The following is a 13,663-nucleotide window of genomic DNA, read 5'->3' on the forward strand; positions in this document are numbered from 1 at the left end:
GATTGTTCTAAAGTTGGCACAGATGTGATGAAATGTCTTCTATGTTGCGAAAGCAGGAGCTATACCCCAATAACAGCAATTGGTGAAACACTAGCAAAGTAGCAAAGATTGAAAATACATTCTAAACATTTAGAGGTCCACAGAGCTTTCTGAACTATTCACAGTTCAATATTATTAGTCAGTTAGTTTTGATTCACTTTTGTATTTGTGTTTTTCTCCCCCGTGTGATGATACTTTACCGCAAGGACCACAAATGCAACAACACTGACTTGGAAGATAACCACTCACCGGCAGGAATCAATACATCAAATATATTCTTCCGTTCCTGGTGAGCTTTTACTTATGAGAACAACTTGCCATCCTTCCCCCTCTACATGCTAGAGATTTCCGCCCGGGACAAGTTATTGATCTGGAAATTCCACATTGCGGAACCCACGCTGAATTCCACAGAGCGGGAGGAAGGATCCGCAGAACCACCCTGTCAGCAAGGAGTTTGTCCGTCCCCCCGCGACCATGTCGATTTCCTCTGGGTGCTCTGGTTTCCTCCCACACTCTGAAGAACAGATCACTGTAAGTTAACCATATAACAATCACAGCACGGAAACAGGCCATCTCGGCCCTTCTAGTCCGTGCCGAACGCTTACTCTCACCTAGTCCCACCGACCCGCACTCAGCCCATAACCCTCCATTCCTTTCCTGCCCATATACCTAACCAACTTTGCTTTAAATGACAATATTGAACCTGCCTCTACCACTTCTACTGGAAGCTCATTCCACACAGCTACCACTCTCTGAGTAAAGAAGTTCCCCCTCGTGTTACCCTTAAACTTTTGCCCCCTAACTCTCAACTCATGTCCTCTTGTTTGAATCTCCCCTACTCTCAATGGAAAAAGCCTATCCATGTCAACTCTATCCATCCCCCCCATAATTTTAAATACCTCTATCAAGTCCCCCCTCAACCTTCTACGCTCTAAAGAATAAAGACCTAACTTGTTCAATCTTTCCCTGTAACTTAGGTGCTGAAACCCAGGTACAAGTTGTCCTGTGGTTAGGCTAGGATTAAATCAGGGGTTGCTGGGTGGCATGGCTCAAAGGGCCAGAAGGGCCTTGCATCTCAATTAACAAATAAAACAAGATGCATTTGAGCAGCTGCATTCCTTTGCTCATGGTGAAGACTAGGATTATCTGATAATTTTGCAAACATTAGCTCTGGGGGCTTTGCTAGTGCCTGCTTGCTGGGTGGTGGTGGTGGGGGGTGGGCGGGGGGGTGATGCTTTGCTGCTGTTTATGTGTGGGGAAGGTGAGGGGGGTTTGGGGTTCTATTGTTCTTCCTGTCATTCATTCTTTGGGGTTTTTCTGTTTCGGGGATGTCTGCAGAGAGTAAGAATTTCGGGTTGTATATTGTACACACACTCTGATATTAAATGGAAGCGTTGAACCATTCAAACATCTGTATATTTAATGCTGAATGTTAACTGCAAATATGAAAACAGCCTCTTGGCGGATGGGGGAATAGACACACAGAAGTTACATATTGTACAGAAAGGCTTGATTATCATTACAAATAGTTATCTACTGTGTGTAAGCTCCTGAGGCTTTGATCTGTGTGGAAAGATTTTAAATGACGGGGGTAAAGGCAACCCATAACGGACGTGCAGTTGCTAGAGGAACGATTTACCTGATGTCTCTGGCTGCTGGCTACTGTGCTTGCCCAACCTCCCAATTATTTCCACTACTCATGCTGAACTGGAACAGCTCAGATTATACCAGCAGACTGAGGAAAGGGAGCAGGAGCCAGGTGAAAGAGATCAGGGCTGAAAGGCAGCTGTGCTATAAGCAGAAGAGAGATTAGAAGAATGAATCAGAAATTCAAGCACAGGGCAAAAGGAGGCAAGAAATGAGCACAACAGATAACACCCTTGGTATTTTAACATTGTTGTTTTCTCTCTAGAATCTGAAATGTTCAAGTCATTAATTATCCTTCAAATAATTAAATTTAAAGACACAGAAGATGATCATGTACAAGATTACTAATCAAGATTTTAATTATACAAAACCCCTGAGCTAGGCTTTTTGTTTCCGATTTGACCCGTGCTGCTATAGTTTATAGTGATGTACAATCCAACGGCCGGCTGGTGGTGCAGTGACATCAGCGCCGGACTCCGGAGCGAAGGTTCCCGAGTTCGAATCCAGTCGGGCCGCTCCCGACTGGACGCGCTTTCCACCCGTGCCGGGTTGAGTGTCAAGCTTGCAACTCGGCCTTGTGATTTAAAAAAAAGCACTGCGCTGTGAGAAGGACGTGGGGGACCACTCGCAGAATCTTTCCTCCAAGACAGCCACTTGAAAAAAAGAAATGGTCACCGAGGCTCTGGCAGAGTATGGCACACAAACAAAAAACAATCCAATGCACTATCTACATGCGTCAGGTTTACAAAGACTAACGTTTAGTGAGTGGCAATAAAATCCCACAGTTCTGATGAGTTCAGAAGGACAAAGTCCGGGTTTGACAGGTGACGGATAAACCTCGACTCATAAAGGCGTACAAGTTTCAAGAACAATAGACCAAGAAATATAGCGGACAGAAAAGGCATAATAAAACCCAGATTCAGACTCGGTCTCATTCCTCACCCATTGCAGAAGTGAACCTTACCACACTGGGCTTGACAAGCTCAATTTGATCCAAAGCTTTGACCCCAAAATTGGTCTCTGCAAAGAGTGAGACCAAAGACATAGGCCATTCAGCCCATCAAGTCTGCTCCACCATTCCATCATGGCTTATTCATTATTCCTCTCAACACCACTCTCCTGCCTTCTCCCCGCTACCTTTGACACCCTGATTAATCTAGACACTGCCAACTTCCACCTTAAATATATGCAAAGACTTTGCCTCCAATGAATTCCACAGATTCATCACCCTCTGGCTAAGGATATTCCTCCTCATCTCTGTTCTAAATGGACGTCCCTCTATTCTAAGACTGTGCCCTCTGGTCCCAGACTCACCCACTATAGGAAACTTCCTCTCCACATCCACTCTATCTAGGCCTTTCAATATTTGACAGGTTTCAATGAGATCCCCCCCCATTATTCTAAACTCCAGTAAGTACAGTCCCAGAGCCATCACTCCTCACATGTTAACCCTTTCATCCCCAGAATCATTCTCATGAGCCTCCTCTGGAACCGCTCCAATGCCTGCACACCTTTTCTTCGATAAGGTTCCAAAGCTGCAGACAATTCTATTCTAGAGCATTACAGCACAGAAACAGGCCTTTTGGCCCTTCTTGGCTGTGCCGAACCATTTTTCTGCCTAATCCCACTGACCTGCACCTGGACCATATCCCTCCATACACCTCTCATCCATGTACCTGTCCAAGTTTTTCTTAAATGTGAGCCCGCATTTACCAATTCATCTGGCAGTTCATTCCACACTCCCACCACTCTCTGTGTGAAGAAGCCCCACCCCCCCCCAATATTCCCTTTAAACTTTTCCCCCTTCACCCTTAACCCATGTCCTCTGGTTTTTTTTCTCCCCTGGCCTCAGTGGAAAAAGCCTGCTTGCATTCATTCTATCTATGCCCATCATAATTTTATATACCTCTATCAAATCTCCCCTTATTCTTCTACGCTCCAGGGAATAAAGTCCTAACCTATTCAACCTTTCTCTGTAACTCAGTTTCTCAAGTCCCAGCAACATCCTTGTAAACCTTCTCTGCACGCTTTCAACCTTACTAATATCCTTCTTGTAATTAGGTGACCAAAACTGCTCACAATACTCCAAATTCGGCCTCACCAATGCCTTATACAACCTCACCATTACATTCCAACTCTTATACTCAAATACTTTGATTTCTAAAGGCCAATGTACCAAAAGCTCGCTTTACGACCCTATCTACCTGTGACGCCACTTTCAGGGAATTTAGTATCTGTATTCCCAGATCCTTCTGTTCTACTGCACTCCTCAATGCCCTACCATTTACCTTGTATGTTCTACCTTGGTTTGACCTTCTGAAGTGCAATACCTCACACTTGTCTGTATTAAACTCCATCTGCTATTTTTCAGCCCATTTTTCCAGCTGGTCCAAGTGCTGATGTCCTACAAAATTACAGCATCACATCCTACTTCTATATTCCATACGTCTCCTACTCTATATTCCATCTGACTTCCTCCCAATCTGTCTCGTCCTTTTCTAGACTCCCCGCTTCCTCAACATTACCCGCTCCTCCATCCATCTTGGTATCATCTGGAAATTTGTCCAGAAAGCCATCAGTTTTGTCATCCAGATTATTGGTATATAATGTGAAAAGAAGTGGTCCCAATACTGACCCCTGTGGAATACCAATAGTCATTGGCAGCCAACCGAAAGAGGCTGGCTTTATTCCCACTCTTTGCCTCCTGCCAGTCAGGCAATCTCCCATCCATAACTGGTATCGTTCCTGTAATACCACAGGCTCTTATCTTGTTAAGCAACCTCTTGTGCGGCCCCTTGTCAAAGGCCTTCCAGGACAGGTCGTTCAATATTCCTTTTTTGGTTAGTAGGGGAGAAACCAAACATCACTCAAGGGTTACTACTCATGTCTAAGATCCCTATTCATAAGATCATAAAATATATGAGGAGAACTAGACCCACAGGCCTACTGACTTGTGGTCATGGCTGATTGCGGAACTCCACCGAGTACAGAGCCAGAGACATCAAACCCTTCTCATTCAGTCTGAAATATGAGTCATTTGAACTGCGGGTCTTAAAAAAACAAACTTTTATGTGAGATGTGTTCATTAAACACTCATAGCTTAATTTTTTTAAACACTGGCAAGTAAAAGTAAAAATTGAAATTAAATAAATATGTTGGGTATAAATAACACTTAATGTAACAGCACAAGTGTGGAGAGCAATTGTACGTGCGAGTTAAGAACACATTTCATGCCTACCCTTCAATGTATTCCCTTCACACAAATGTACCATTAAGATAACATTGAGTACAAATCACATTTCCAATCTCGAGAATCACTCAAGGCTGCTCTTATTGAGAGAGTTTTCAAATGGTGCCAAAGGATGCATCACAGCAAAGACAAAATGTTACAAAAGGTCCTTAAAGGGCAAATGCTACAAATCGATGGAAATGAACCAAGCTATTTGCTCGAATGCGTTTATACTCAAATGCAATAAAGGCTTTACAACTCCATCTAATGCTCGCTCTTTCAGTAACTAGGGGGAGAAACATTCCTCCTTCCACTGTCCTTAAACAGTGGTTTCCCACTTCTGATTTACAAATATCATTATCCAACTTTACAACATAGTAGTTTTCCAATCAATTTTACCTTGAACTTATTCCCAACACTTATGAAGCTCAGTTTTCCTGCTTTCTGTTTTGTGTCCTTTGTGTTGTTGGTTCCTTCAAAGAGTCTCCGGACAAAAGGGTCCTTTGATTCTGACACCAGGGATTCCAAGGACATGTGCAAGGCATCGTTATTCTTTTCCACAAATTTGGTCTACCGGGGGAAAGAAAAAAATCCGAAGTTCTTCACAAAGATCATCTCATCATACCAAAAAAAACACATAACTAGGAGCTGGCAGACCGTCAAGACATGATAGGTTAAGAAGTATAAAAGGAATTTTTGATTGGGGGGAAATTGTGTTTAGGGACCCCGCCGCATCTGAGAAATGGATGAATGCACAAATAGACGTGGGAAAGGAAGGGTGGCTTTAAGGGGAGAGTTTAACTCCAATGCAGATTGGGATAGATAGATTAATTTAGGTCATAGAGTAAGGAAATTTCTTGAGTGCATTCAGCCTAGTTCCTTGCAATAATGTGTCCTACAGCCTAGAAAAAGAAGACATATTAGCATCAGTAGTGATTCAGATTTAGTCAGACATGAACATTTGCTGAATAGAACATGTAAGCCCAAGTAAATCTGGACCTGAGTACAAAAATGACTGAAGTTCTGAATTTCAGCGAAGTAAATTGGACAAATCTAAAATAGGTAAAATAAACTGAAATTCAGAAATGCGATACAGAACCATTCTATTCCCTGGAGTAGCAGAAGCCCAACTTGTCAAAACAAAAAAGCCACTGGCAAAAAAAAGGGGTAAGAGAGCAGTGTAAAACAAATTGAGCGAGCATCCAGAAGCAGGAGAATGCACATACTCCACAGGCAGAGTGCGATACAGAGAGAAATACAAGGTAGTAACACAGATATTTCATTTTTTATGTGCCGTGATGGATGACGTGGGCAATCATGGTCTTTGACCATGATTGTTCTTGGCAAATTTTTCTTCTGGGCAGTGCCTTTACAGGTCAGGTGACCTCAGCCATGATCAATACTCGTCAGAGGTTGTCTGCCTGGCGTCACTGGTCGCATTACTAGGACGTGATCTGCACCGGCTGCTCACACGACCATCCACCACCTGCTCCCATGACTTCATGTGACCCTGATCGGGGGTTAAACAGGTGCTGCATCTTGGGTGACCTGCAGGCTAGTGGAGGGAAGGAGTACCTTACACCTCCTTTGGTAGAAAGATATCTCCACCCCGCTACCCAAAAACAAAAAGTATGAGCTCCAAAACATAGAGAATATGAAAATTAACATAACTATGCTTTACACATTAGAAATAAAATGGTGTTGGGGACCAATGTGGATGCTTTATAGACTGATGGGGCAACACTGAATTAAGCATGCCAAAGAAACTAATACTGAATTCAGGATAGGGACTCGCCAAAATAACAAGCTAAAGTGAAGAGAGAGACACAGCACTATAAAATAACACGTTCAAACATTATCTGATCCTGGAGACAAGTAGGTCAGAATATTACAGGCACCTCAACTTCAATAATGTCCATCTAGCACTATGCCTTTGAAATGTCACGTGGACATACCTTTCTTTCAAATGGAGTGGCATGAGAAACCAATTAGACTAATGAATGCTGTCAAGAAAAAACAGGAGTCTTTCACGGATGTCGGAGACGGGAAGACTTGAAAATCTCACCCGATCAAGGGACAACCAGCATGGATTTGTAAAGGGTCCAATGAACCCAAATTTAATTTTTATAAAGAGGTGACTAAAGTGCTAGAGAGAGAAATGTCTGTGGGTGTCAATTTCTTGCGCTCACAAGGCATGTGATTAATCTACTCATGGTCTTGAAGGGATTTCCATCGACCTGACTGGGAAATGGGTGGAGCACCATGGGAAAAGGTGCTCTAAGCAGTGGTTCCCCCCTGGGGTCCATGGACCCCTTGCTGAATGGTATTGGTCCATGGTAGAGAAGCCCTGCACTAGCAGGGTGTGATTACTGGAATTGCATGGGGACCTGCCTCATTTGTTAACCACCTAGAAGATGAACTGCTTGCAGATCACACAAAGGTGGTTGGCATTGTAAGAAACACTGGTGGATACATTAAAGTGCAAGGCATTAACAGATTAAAATGGTGGCAAATGGATTTCAACATGCTTCGTGCAAGATAGTCTTATCTTGGACATAAGCAAAGTGAAAGATCAGATTATAGGGTCTGTGTACATGGAAATTAATCAAAGCTAATTCTAACAGAATTCTGGCCTTCACAGCCAGAGAACAAGAACACAAATTGGGTACAAGTTATGCTCGAGCTAAACAAATCAGTTTATTAGGTACACCCACTCGTTAATGCAAATATCTAATCAGCCAATCCCAGGGCAGAAGCTCATTGCATCAAAACATGCAGACGTGGTCAAGAGGTTCAGTTGTTGTTCAGACCAAACATCAGAATGGGGAAGAAATGTGAGCTAAATGACTTGGACCATGGAATGAGATAAGGTGCCACATGAGGTGGTTTGAGTATCTCAGAAACTGAGTTTACAGAGAATGGTGTGAGAGATGAAAAAAACATCCAGTGAGTGGCAGTTCTGTGGGTGAAGCTGCCTTGTTAATGAGAGAGGTCAGAGGAGAATGGCCAGACCGGTTCAAACTGACAGGAAGGTGAGAGTAACTCAAACAAACACACATTACAACAGTGGTGTGCAGAAGAGCATCTCTAAATGCACAAGTCGAATCTTGAAGTGGATGTATGTACATGCAGTGGCCACCATTAGTAACAGGAAATACCCAATAAAGTGGCCACTGAGTGTATATAATTTTTATGTCCATTGCCAGACAAACACACAAGACTTGGAGTCAATCATTCTTTCATATCTACAGATTTAAAAGATTGTCAAATGTAATTAATTCAAAGCTTACCGTTTCATAGCAGACGGCTCCAGCAAAATGCCTGATGATAAACCCTTCATCATCACGGATGTTCCTATGAACCGTCAGTTTGGACTTTCTAGGAATCTGAGCAAAGAAGAGACGTGTTTTGGTTTACAAATATCACAACAGTAACATTCCAACATCCCTCACCTCAGTTAGGTCACACCAAAGGATTCAATTCTATTAAAGACACCCACACTACATTGCCAACAGGTTACCACCTAAAATTGCAATTCTAACACTGGTTACATTTTCTGAAGAACCTGTTTGTACTGAGTGTATGTAAATTTTCTTCTAACAACAACATACAAGATGAGCTCCCAGCAACACGTCTGTGCCAGCGTGTCACGCCACAAGTCAATTTGATTATTTTTTGTATCGGTTGTAACTCGTAACAGATGCAACTGTTACGGGCATCAGGGTAGTGTAGTGGTTAGCACGACACTATCACACCTCAGCACGTCGGAGTTCAGAGCTCAATTCCAACTCTGACTAAGAAGTTTGTACATCCTTCCCGTGAGTGCGTGGGTTTCCTCCGGGTGCTCCAGCTCCCTCCCACAATCCAAAGATCTACCAGTCCATGGGTTAACTGGTCATTGGAAATTGCTCTGTGATTAGGCGAGGGTTAAATGGGTGGTTTGCTGGGCAGTGCGGCTCGTTGGGCTCGAAGGAGCCGTTCCACAATGCATCTCTAGATAAAATAACAGCGACTCGTTGCAGTCTCTGGCTGAATAAGGGCTCGAGATCCTCCGGAGAACACAACGAAGACCTGAATGAATCTCACTCAACCTAATGCCCACACAGAATCATCACGACACTGGGAAGAACCTTGCACTGGGATCCGCCGGCAGATCTGCCCGTGACTGGGCAACCCCCAAGTAGAGACATTCAGCTGGTGCAGTATTCCACCCCACAGAGACCCTCTCCGGGACATGCAAAACGTCCAATTAACACGTGATTTAGTTAGAGGCATAAGAGAATTCAAATGCTGGAACTTGGAGCGAGAAATTCTGTAGGAGGAACTGAGTGTGTCGTGTTGCAGGGTTTCACTGAATGCACGGATCTCACTGAAAGCCCGAGGCAGAGTGGACGAGGGAGTCTAGGATCAGAGGGAACAGACTCAGAATGCAAGGATGCTCTTTTAAAACAGAGACGAGGAGGAATTTCTTTAGCCAGAGACCGATGAATCTGTGGAATTCGTTGCCGCAGGTGGCTGTGGAGGGCGAGTCATTTGGTATATTTAAAACGGAGGATGATAGGTTCTTGATTAGTCAGGGCATGAAGGGACACAGGGAGAAGGCAGGAGATTGGGACTGAGTGCGAACTGGATCAGCCATGGCTCGATGGGCCAAACTGCCCAATTTTTGCTCCTATATCTTACGTTTCACCTGTTTATGGTTCTTCAACGTGACTGAAAGAGTCAATCAGATGCGATAAGCAGTTATGTGGGAGGAATATGCTGTTTACTTGTACATTGCGTTTTATAGGATCAGTTTTATATTTATTGTGGTTTTTAATTGAGTTTTTTCTAAATGGTGCATCATATCCAGAGTGACAATCATTTCATCCTCCTTTACACTCATGCACTGAAGTATAACAATAAACCATCTTGAGTCATGGATCTTGAACCTCACAAGGATAACATTTGAAGGGAAGTTGACAGCAGGCAGAGGCAAGGGAATGGGACCTGTGTCACGGCAGCAGTCCCAAGCACTGTAGGAGACCCTCGGCAGTGTCAGCACCCGGGGAGAAGACTACACCACGCCAGAAGGAACTGGAAGAGTTGCCCCGTTATTACCATCAAGCTGAAAATTCCAACCCCACCACAGTCTGCTGAGCAACACCATGAACGTTTCTGTTCCATTTATCTGTAATTTTATGCAGTTTAAATCATATTCAATGTGGGCATAGTGTGCAACATTTGAATAAAACCGTGCTTTGCAAGAAAGCTTACAGTAATAGCTACAGTGGGTTTAAGTTGGACGGCACGGTAGCATAAATCTATTACAGTGCCAGTGACTCAGGTTCAATTCCTGCCGCTGTCTGTAAGGAGTTTATACGTTCTCCCTGTGACTGTGTGGGTTTCCTCCGGGTGCTCTGGTTTCCACCCATAGTCCAAAGGCGTACCGGCTGGTAGGTTAATTGGTCACAGAGGCGTAACTGGGCAGTGCAGGCTAGTTGAGCCAGAAGGGCTTGTTACTGTGCTGAATCTCTAAATAAAATAAATTAATTACCTAACTCATTATTCACAATTCACCTTACTTTGCCACTCCAGTCTGGAAGACGAGGGCTCAAAGACATTGATCAGCTGGATAATTTTTTTCCGTAACAAACACACGTGACACTGAGAAGTCGTCACTCTGCTTTACCCAAAGTTGCCAAGATTACCCCTGTCCTCGCAGTGCTCTTTGCAGGCAAACCTGAGTGAACAGTGATCAGGGGCCACAGCTCTGAGTGAACTGAGCTCTGTATTACTCCGCGACCCCTAGACAAACTTGTGCACAAATCGAGAAAGGTGTTTTGGAGAGAGAAAGGCCCAGCACACGGTGCGGAGGCGGGTGCTGGCAGGAAGCCCGCCTCCAGGATTGACTGCACACCTACCGCTGAAACTCACCGTGAGCCGGAAATGATCCTTGTGCTTCTGGTGAACGGCTGAAGTAAAATGCTGGTCACTCGTCTGAGGTAGGCGGTTTTCTTCATCCAGAATGTCCAGAATCCCCACTAATTTAGCTTCTATCAAATCTGGTCATTGGCACAACAGAAACACACTTTTAAATGGAATAGTTCAGTTCATGATGTGACAGCGGTGGGCAGGTTTCAGAGTGAATGCCGGAAAGCTGCACCGTTGAGCATTGTTCACTCCCTCTCACATTGTAGCCAACACTTTCCCAGCCCTGCACCTGTCCCCGATGCCAGGCCCCCTGCCTGGTCAAAGCGCACTGTCATTCAACCACAGCTAGGTACACGGCTAAACGGAACAACGTTCCTCAGGGACACAGTAAATATATCACACAGAGCACTTAAAATAGATTAACGTGATAATATTAGCAGATAAAAAAGTATTCTGTGGGTATACAAGTTAAACATACAGAGATATGTTGCCACTGGTGATGTGTACTGGGTGTAACAGGGAGATCAGAGGTTTCACAGCCTCAGGGTCTTCAGTGCTGACCCCTCACGCTCAGTGGCCCCTCACGCAGTGCTGACCCCTCACTTCACGCTGACCCCTCACGCTCAGTGGCCCCTCACCTCACGCTGACCCCTCACGCAGTGCTGACCCCTCACTTCACGCTGACCCCTCACGCTCAGTGGCCCCTCACCTCACGCTGACCCCTCACGCAGTGCTGACCCCTCACGCTCAGTGGCCCCTCACGCAGTGCTGATCCCTCACGCAGTGCTGACCCCTCACGCAGTGCTGACCCCTCACGCTCAGTGGCCCCTCACGCAGTGCTGACCCCTCACGCACTGCTGACCCCTCACGCTCAGTGGCCCCTCACGCAGTGCTGACCCCTCACGCTCAGTGGCCCCTCACGCAGTGCTGACCCCTCACGCTCAGTGGCCCCTCACGCAGTGCTGACCCCTCACGCTCAGTGGCCCCTCACGCAGTGCTGACCCCTCACGCTCAGTGGCCCCTCACGCAGTGCTGACCCCTCACGCACTGCTGACCCCTCACGCATTGCTGACCCCTCACGCACTGCTGACCCCTCACGCAGTGCTGATCCCTCACCTCACGCTGACCCCTCACCTCACGCTGACCCCTCACGCAGTGCTGACCCCTCACGCTCAGTGGCCCCTCACGCAGTGCTGACCCCTCACGCACTGCTGACCCCTCACGCATTGCTGACCCCTCACGCACTGCTGACCCCTCACGCAGTGCTGATCCCTCACCTCACGCTGACCCCTCACCTCACGCTGACCCCTCACGCAGTGCTGACCCCTCACGCTCAGTGGCCCCTCACGCAGTGCTGACCCCTCACGCAGTGCTGACCCCTCACGCTCAGTGGCCAGGCAGCAGGGCAGATCAGACAACGCCACTGCAAACTGCTGAAACCGGTCCGATAACATAAAACCAATTCATCAGTTCAAGTAGAAATCTGCCTCTCACCTTGCTGAGAGCTTGCAGCACTTCAGATGTGACAAGCACAAGACAAGTGTTTCAGCCGGGTAGCTGGAGCAGATTACGGGGCAGGCAGGGACTGGGAGGCGAGGGAAGTGATGATGGAGAAGTCAGGGAAGTCTGGAGATGGGGATGTGGGGCGGGGGGAATGGGTCAGCAGGATCAGGGACGACAGTAACCGTACCTTCCTTCTCAGTTTGAGCCACAGAGCGTTTCAATCCAGAGCCACCCAGCACGGCAGCACAACCGATCCATGCCGACCAAGATGCCCCATTAGCCACACCCTTCTAAACCTGTCCGATCCATGTTTCTGTCCAATTGCCCCAACCACTTCCTCTGGCAGCTGGCTCCACTCTCTATGTAAAAATGTTGCCCCTTAAGTCCCTCTTAAATCTTTCACCTCCCACCTTAAACCTATGACACTACATCAACACAGACCGTGCATTCACCCTGTGCATCTCGTGGCTCTTGTTTTCACACCTCTCCAAGAACACACCTCAGTTTCCCAAGCTCCAAGGAAGAGAGTCCTAACCCTGTCCAACCTTTCCCTCTAACTCAGTCCTTCAAGTCCTGGCAACAACTTTTCTGCACTCTTCTCCAGTTTTTCCTGTAACAGGGCTGCCCCACCTGAAGACAGTTCTCCAAGTGCAGCTTCACCATCAGCACCACGAACTCCCAAATGTTATACTCAGTGGCCTGGCTGATAAAGGCGAGCAGGCCAAAACAACACTCAAAATGCTGGAGGAACTCAGTAGATCAGGCATCATCTTTGGAAAAGAGTAAAACTGCCGACGTTTTGGGCTGAGACGCTTCTTCAGGACTGAAGAGGAAGGGGGAAGGCGCCTGAATACAAAGGTGGAGGGGAAGGGGAATGAGGCTAGCTGGAAGATGACAGGTGAAGCCAGGTGGTGGGAAAGGCCAAGGGCCTGAGAAGGAAGAATCTGATTGGACAGGAGAGTGGACAATAGAACGGGAAGGAGGAGGGAACCAGCAGGAAGTAATACGCAGTTGAGAAGGTCAGAGTGGGGAACTGAGGAAGGGGTACGCTAAAAGCCTTCTTCACCAACCTGTCCACCTGCGATTCCAGTTTCACAGAGCCCAACACCCATACTCCAAGGTCCTTCTGCTCTACAACATTCCCCAAAGCCTACCAGTTACACTGAAAGACTTGAAGTGACTTGGGCAGCACAGTAGTGTAGTGGCTAGCGCAACGCTTTACAGAGTCGGTGACCAGGGTTCAATTTCTGCCGCTGTCTGTGAAGAGTTTGTACCTTCTCCCCGAGACCGTGTGGGTTTCCTCCGGGTGCTCCGGTTTCCTCCCACATTCCG

The 13,663-nt window shown here is 46.3% G+C and overlaps 1 protein-coding gene across 4 annotated transcripts in view; it reads right to left on the reverse strand.

Moving 5' to 3' along the window:
• LOC140730810 (unconventional myosin-VI) overlaps nt 1-13,663 on the reverse strand; it is a 322,637-nt gene that overhangs the window by 47,715 nt on the left and 261,259 nt on the right. For all 4 annotated transcript variants that reach the window (XM_073051731.1, XM_073051733.1, XM_073051732.1 and 1 more), the window contains 3 exons: nt 10,832-10,959; nt 8,206-8,301; nt 5,315-5,485 (listed from right to left, as the gene is read on the reverse strand). In XM_073051731.1, the coding sequence (XP_072907832.1) occupies nt 5,315-5,485; nt 8,206-8,301; nt 10,832-10,959 (395 nt within the window). The remainder of the gene's footprint in view (nt 1-5,314; nt 5,486-8,205; nt 8,302-10,831; nt 10,960-13,663) is intronic.

Source organism: Hemitrygon akajei, chromosome 7 (assembly GCF_048418815.1).
Source record: "Hemitrygon akajei chromosome 7, sHemAka1.3, whole genome shotgun sequence".
NCBI lineage: Eukaryota > Metazoa > Chordata > Chondrichthyes > Myliobatiformes > Dasyatidae > Hemitrygon > Hemitrygon akajei.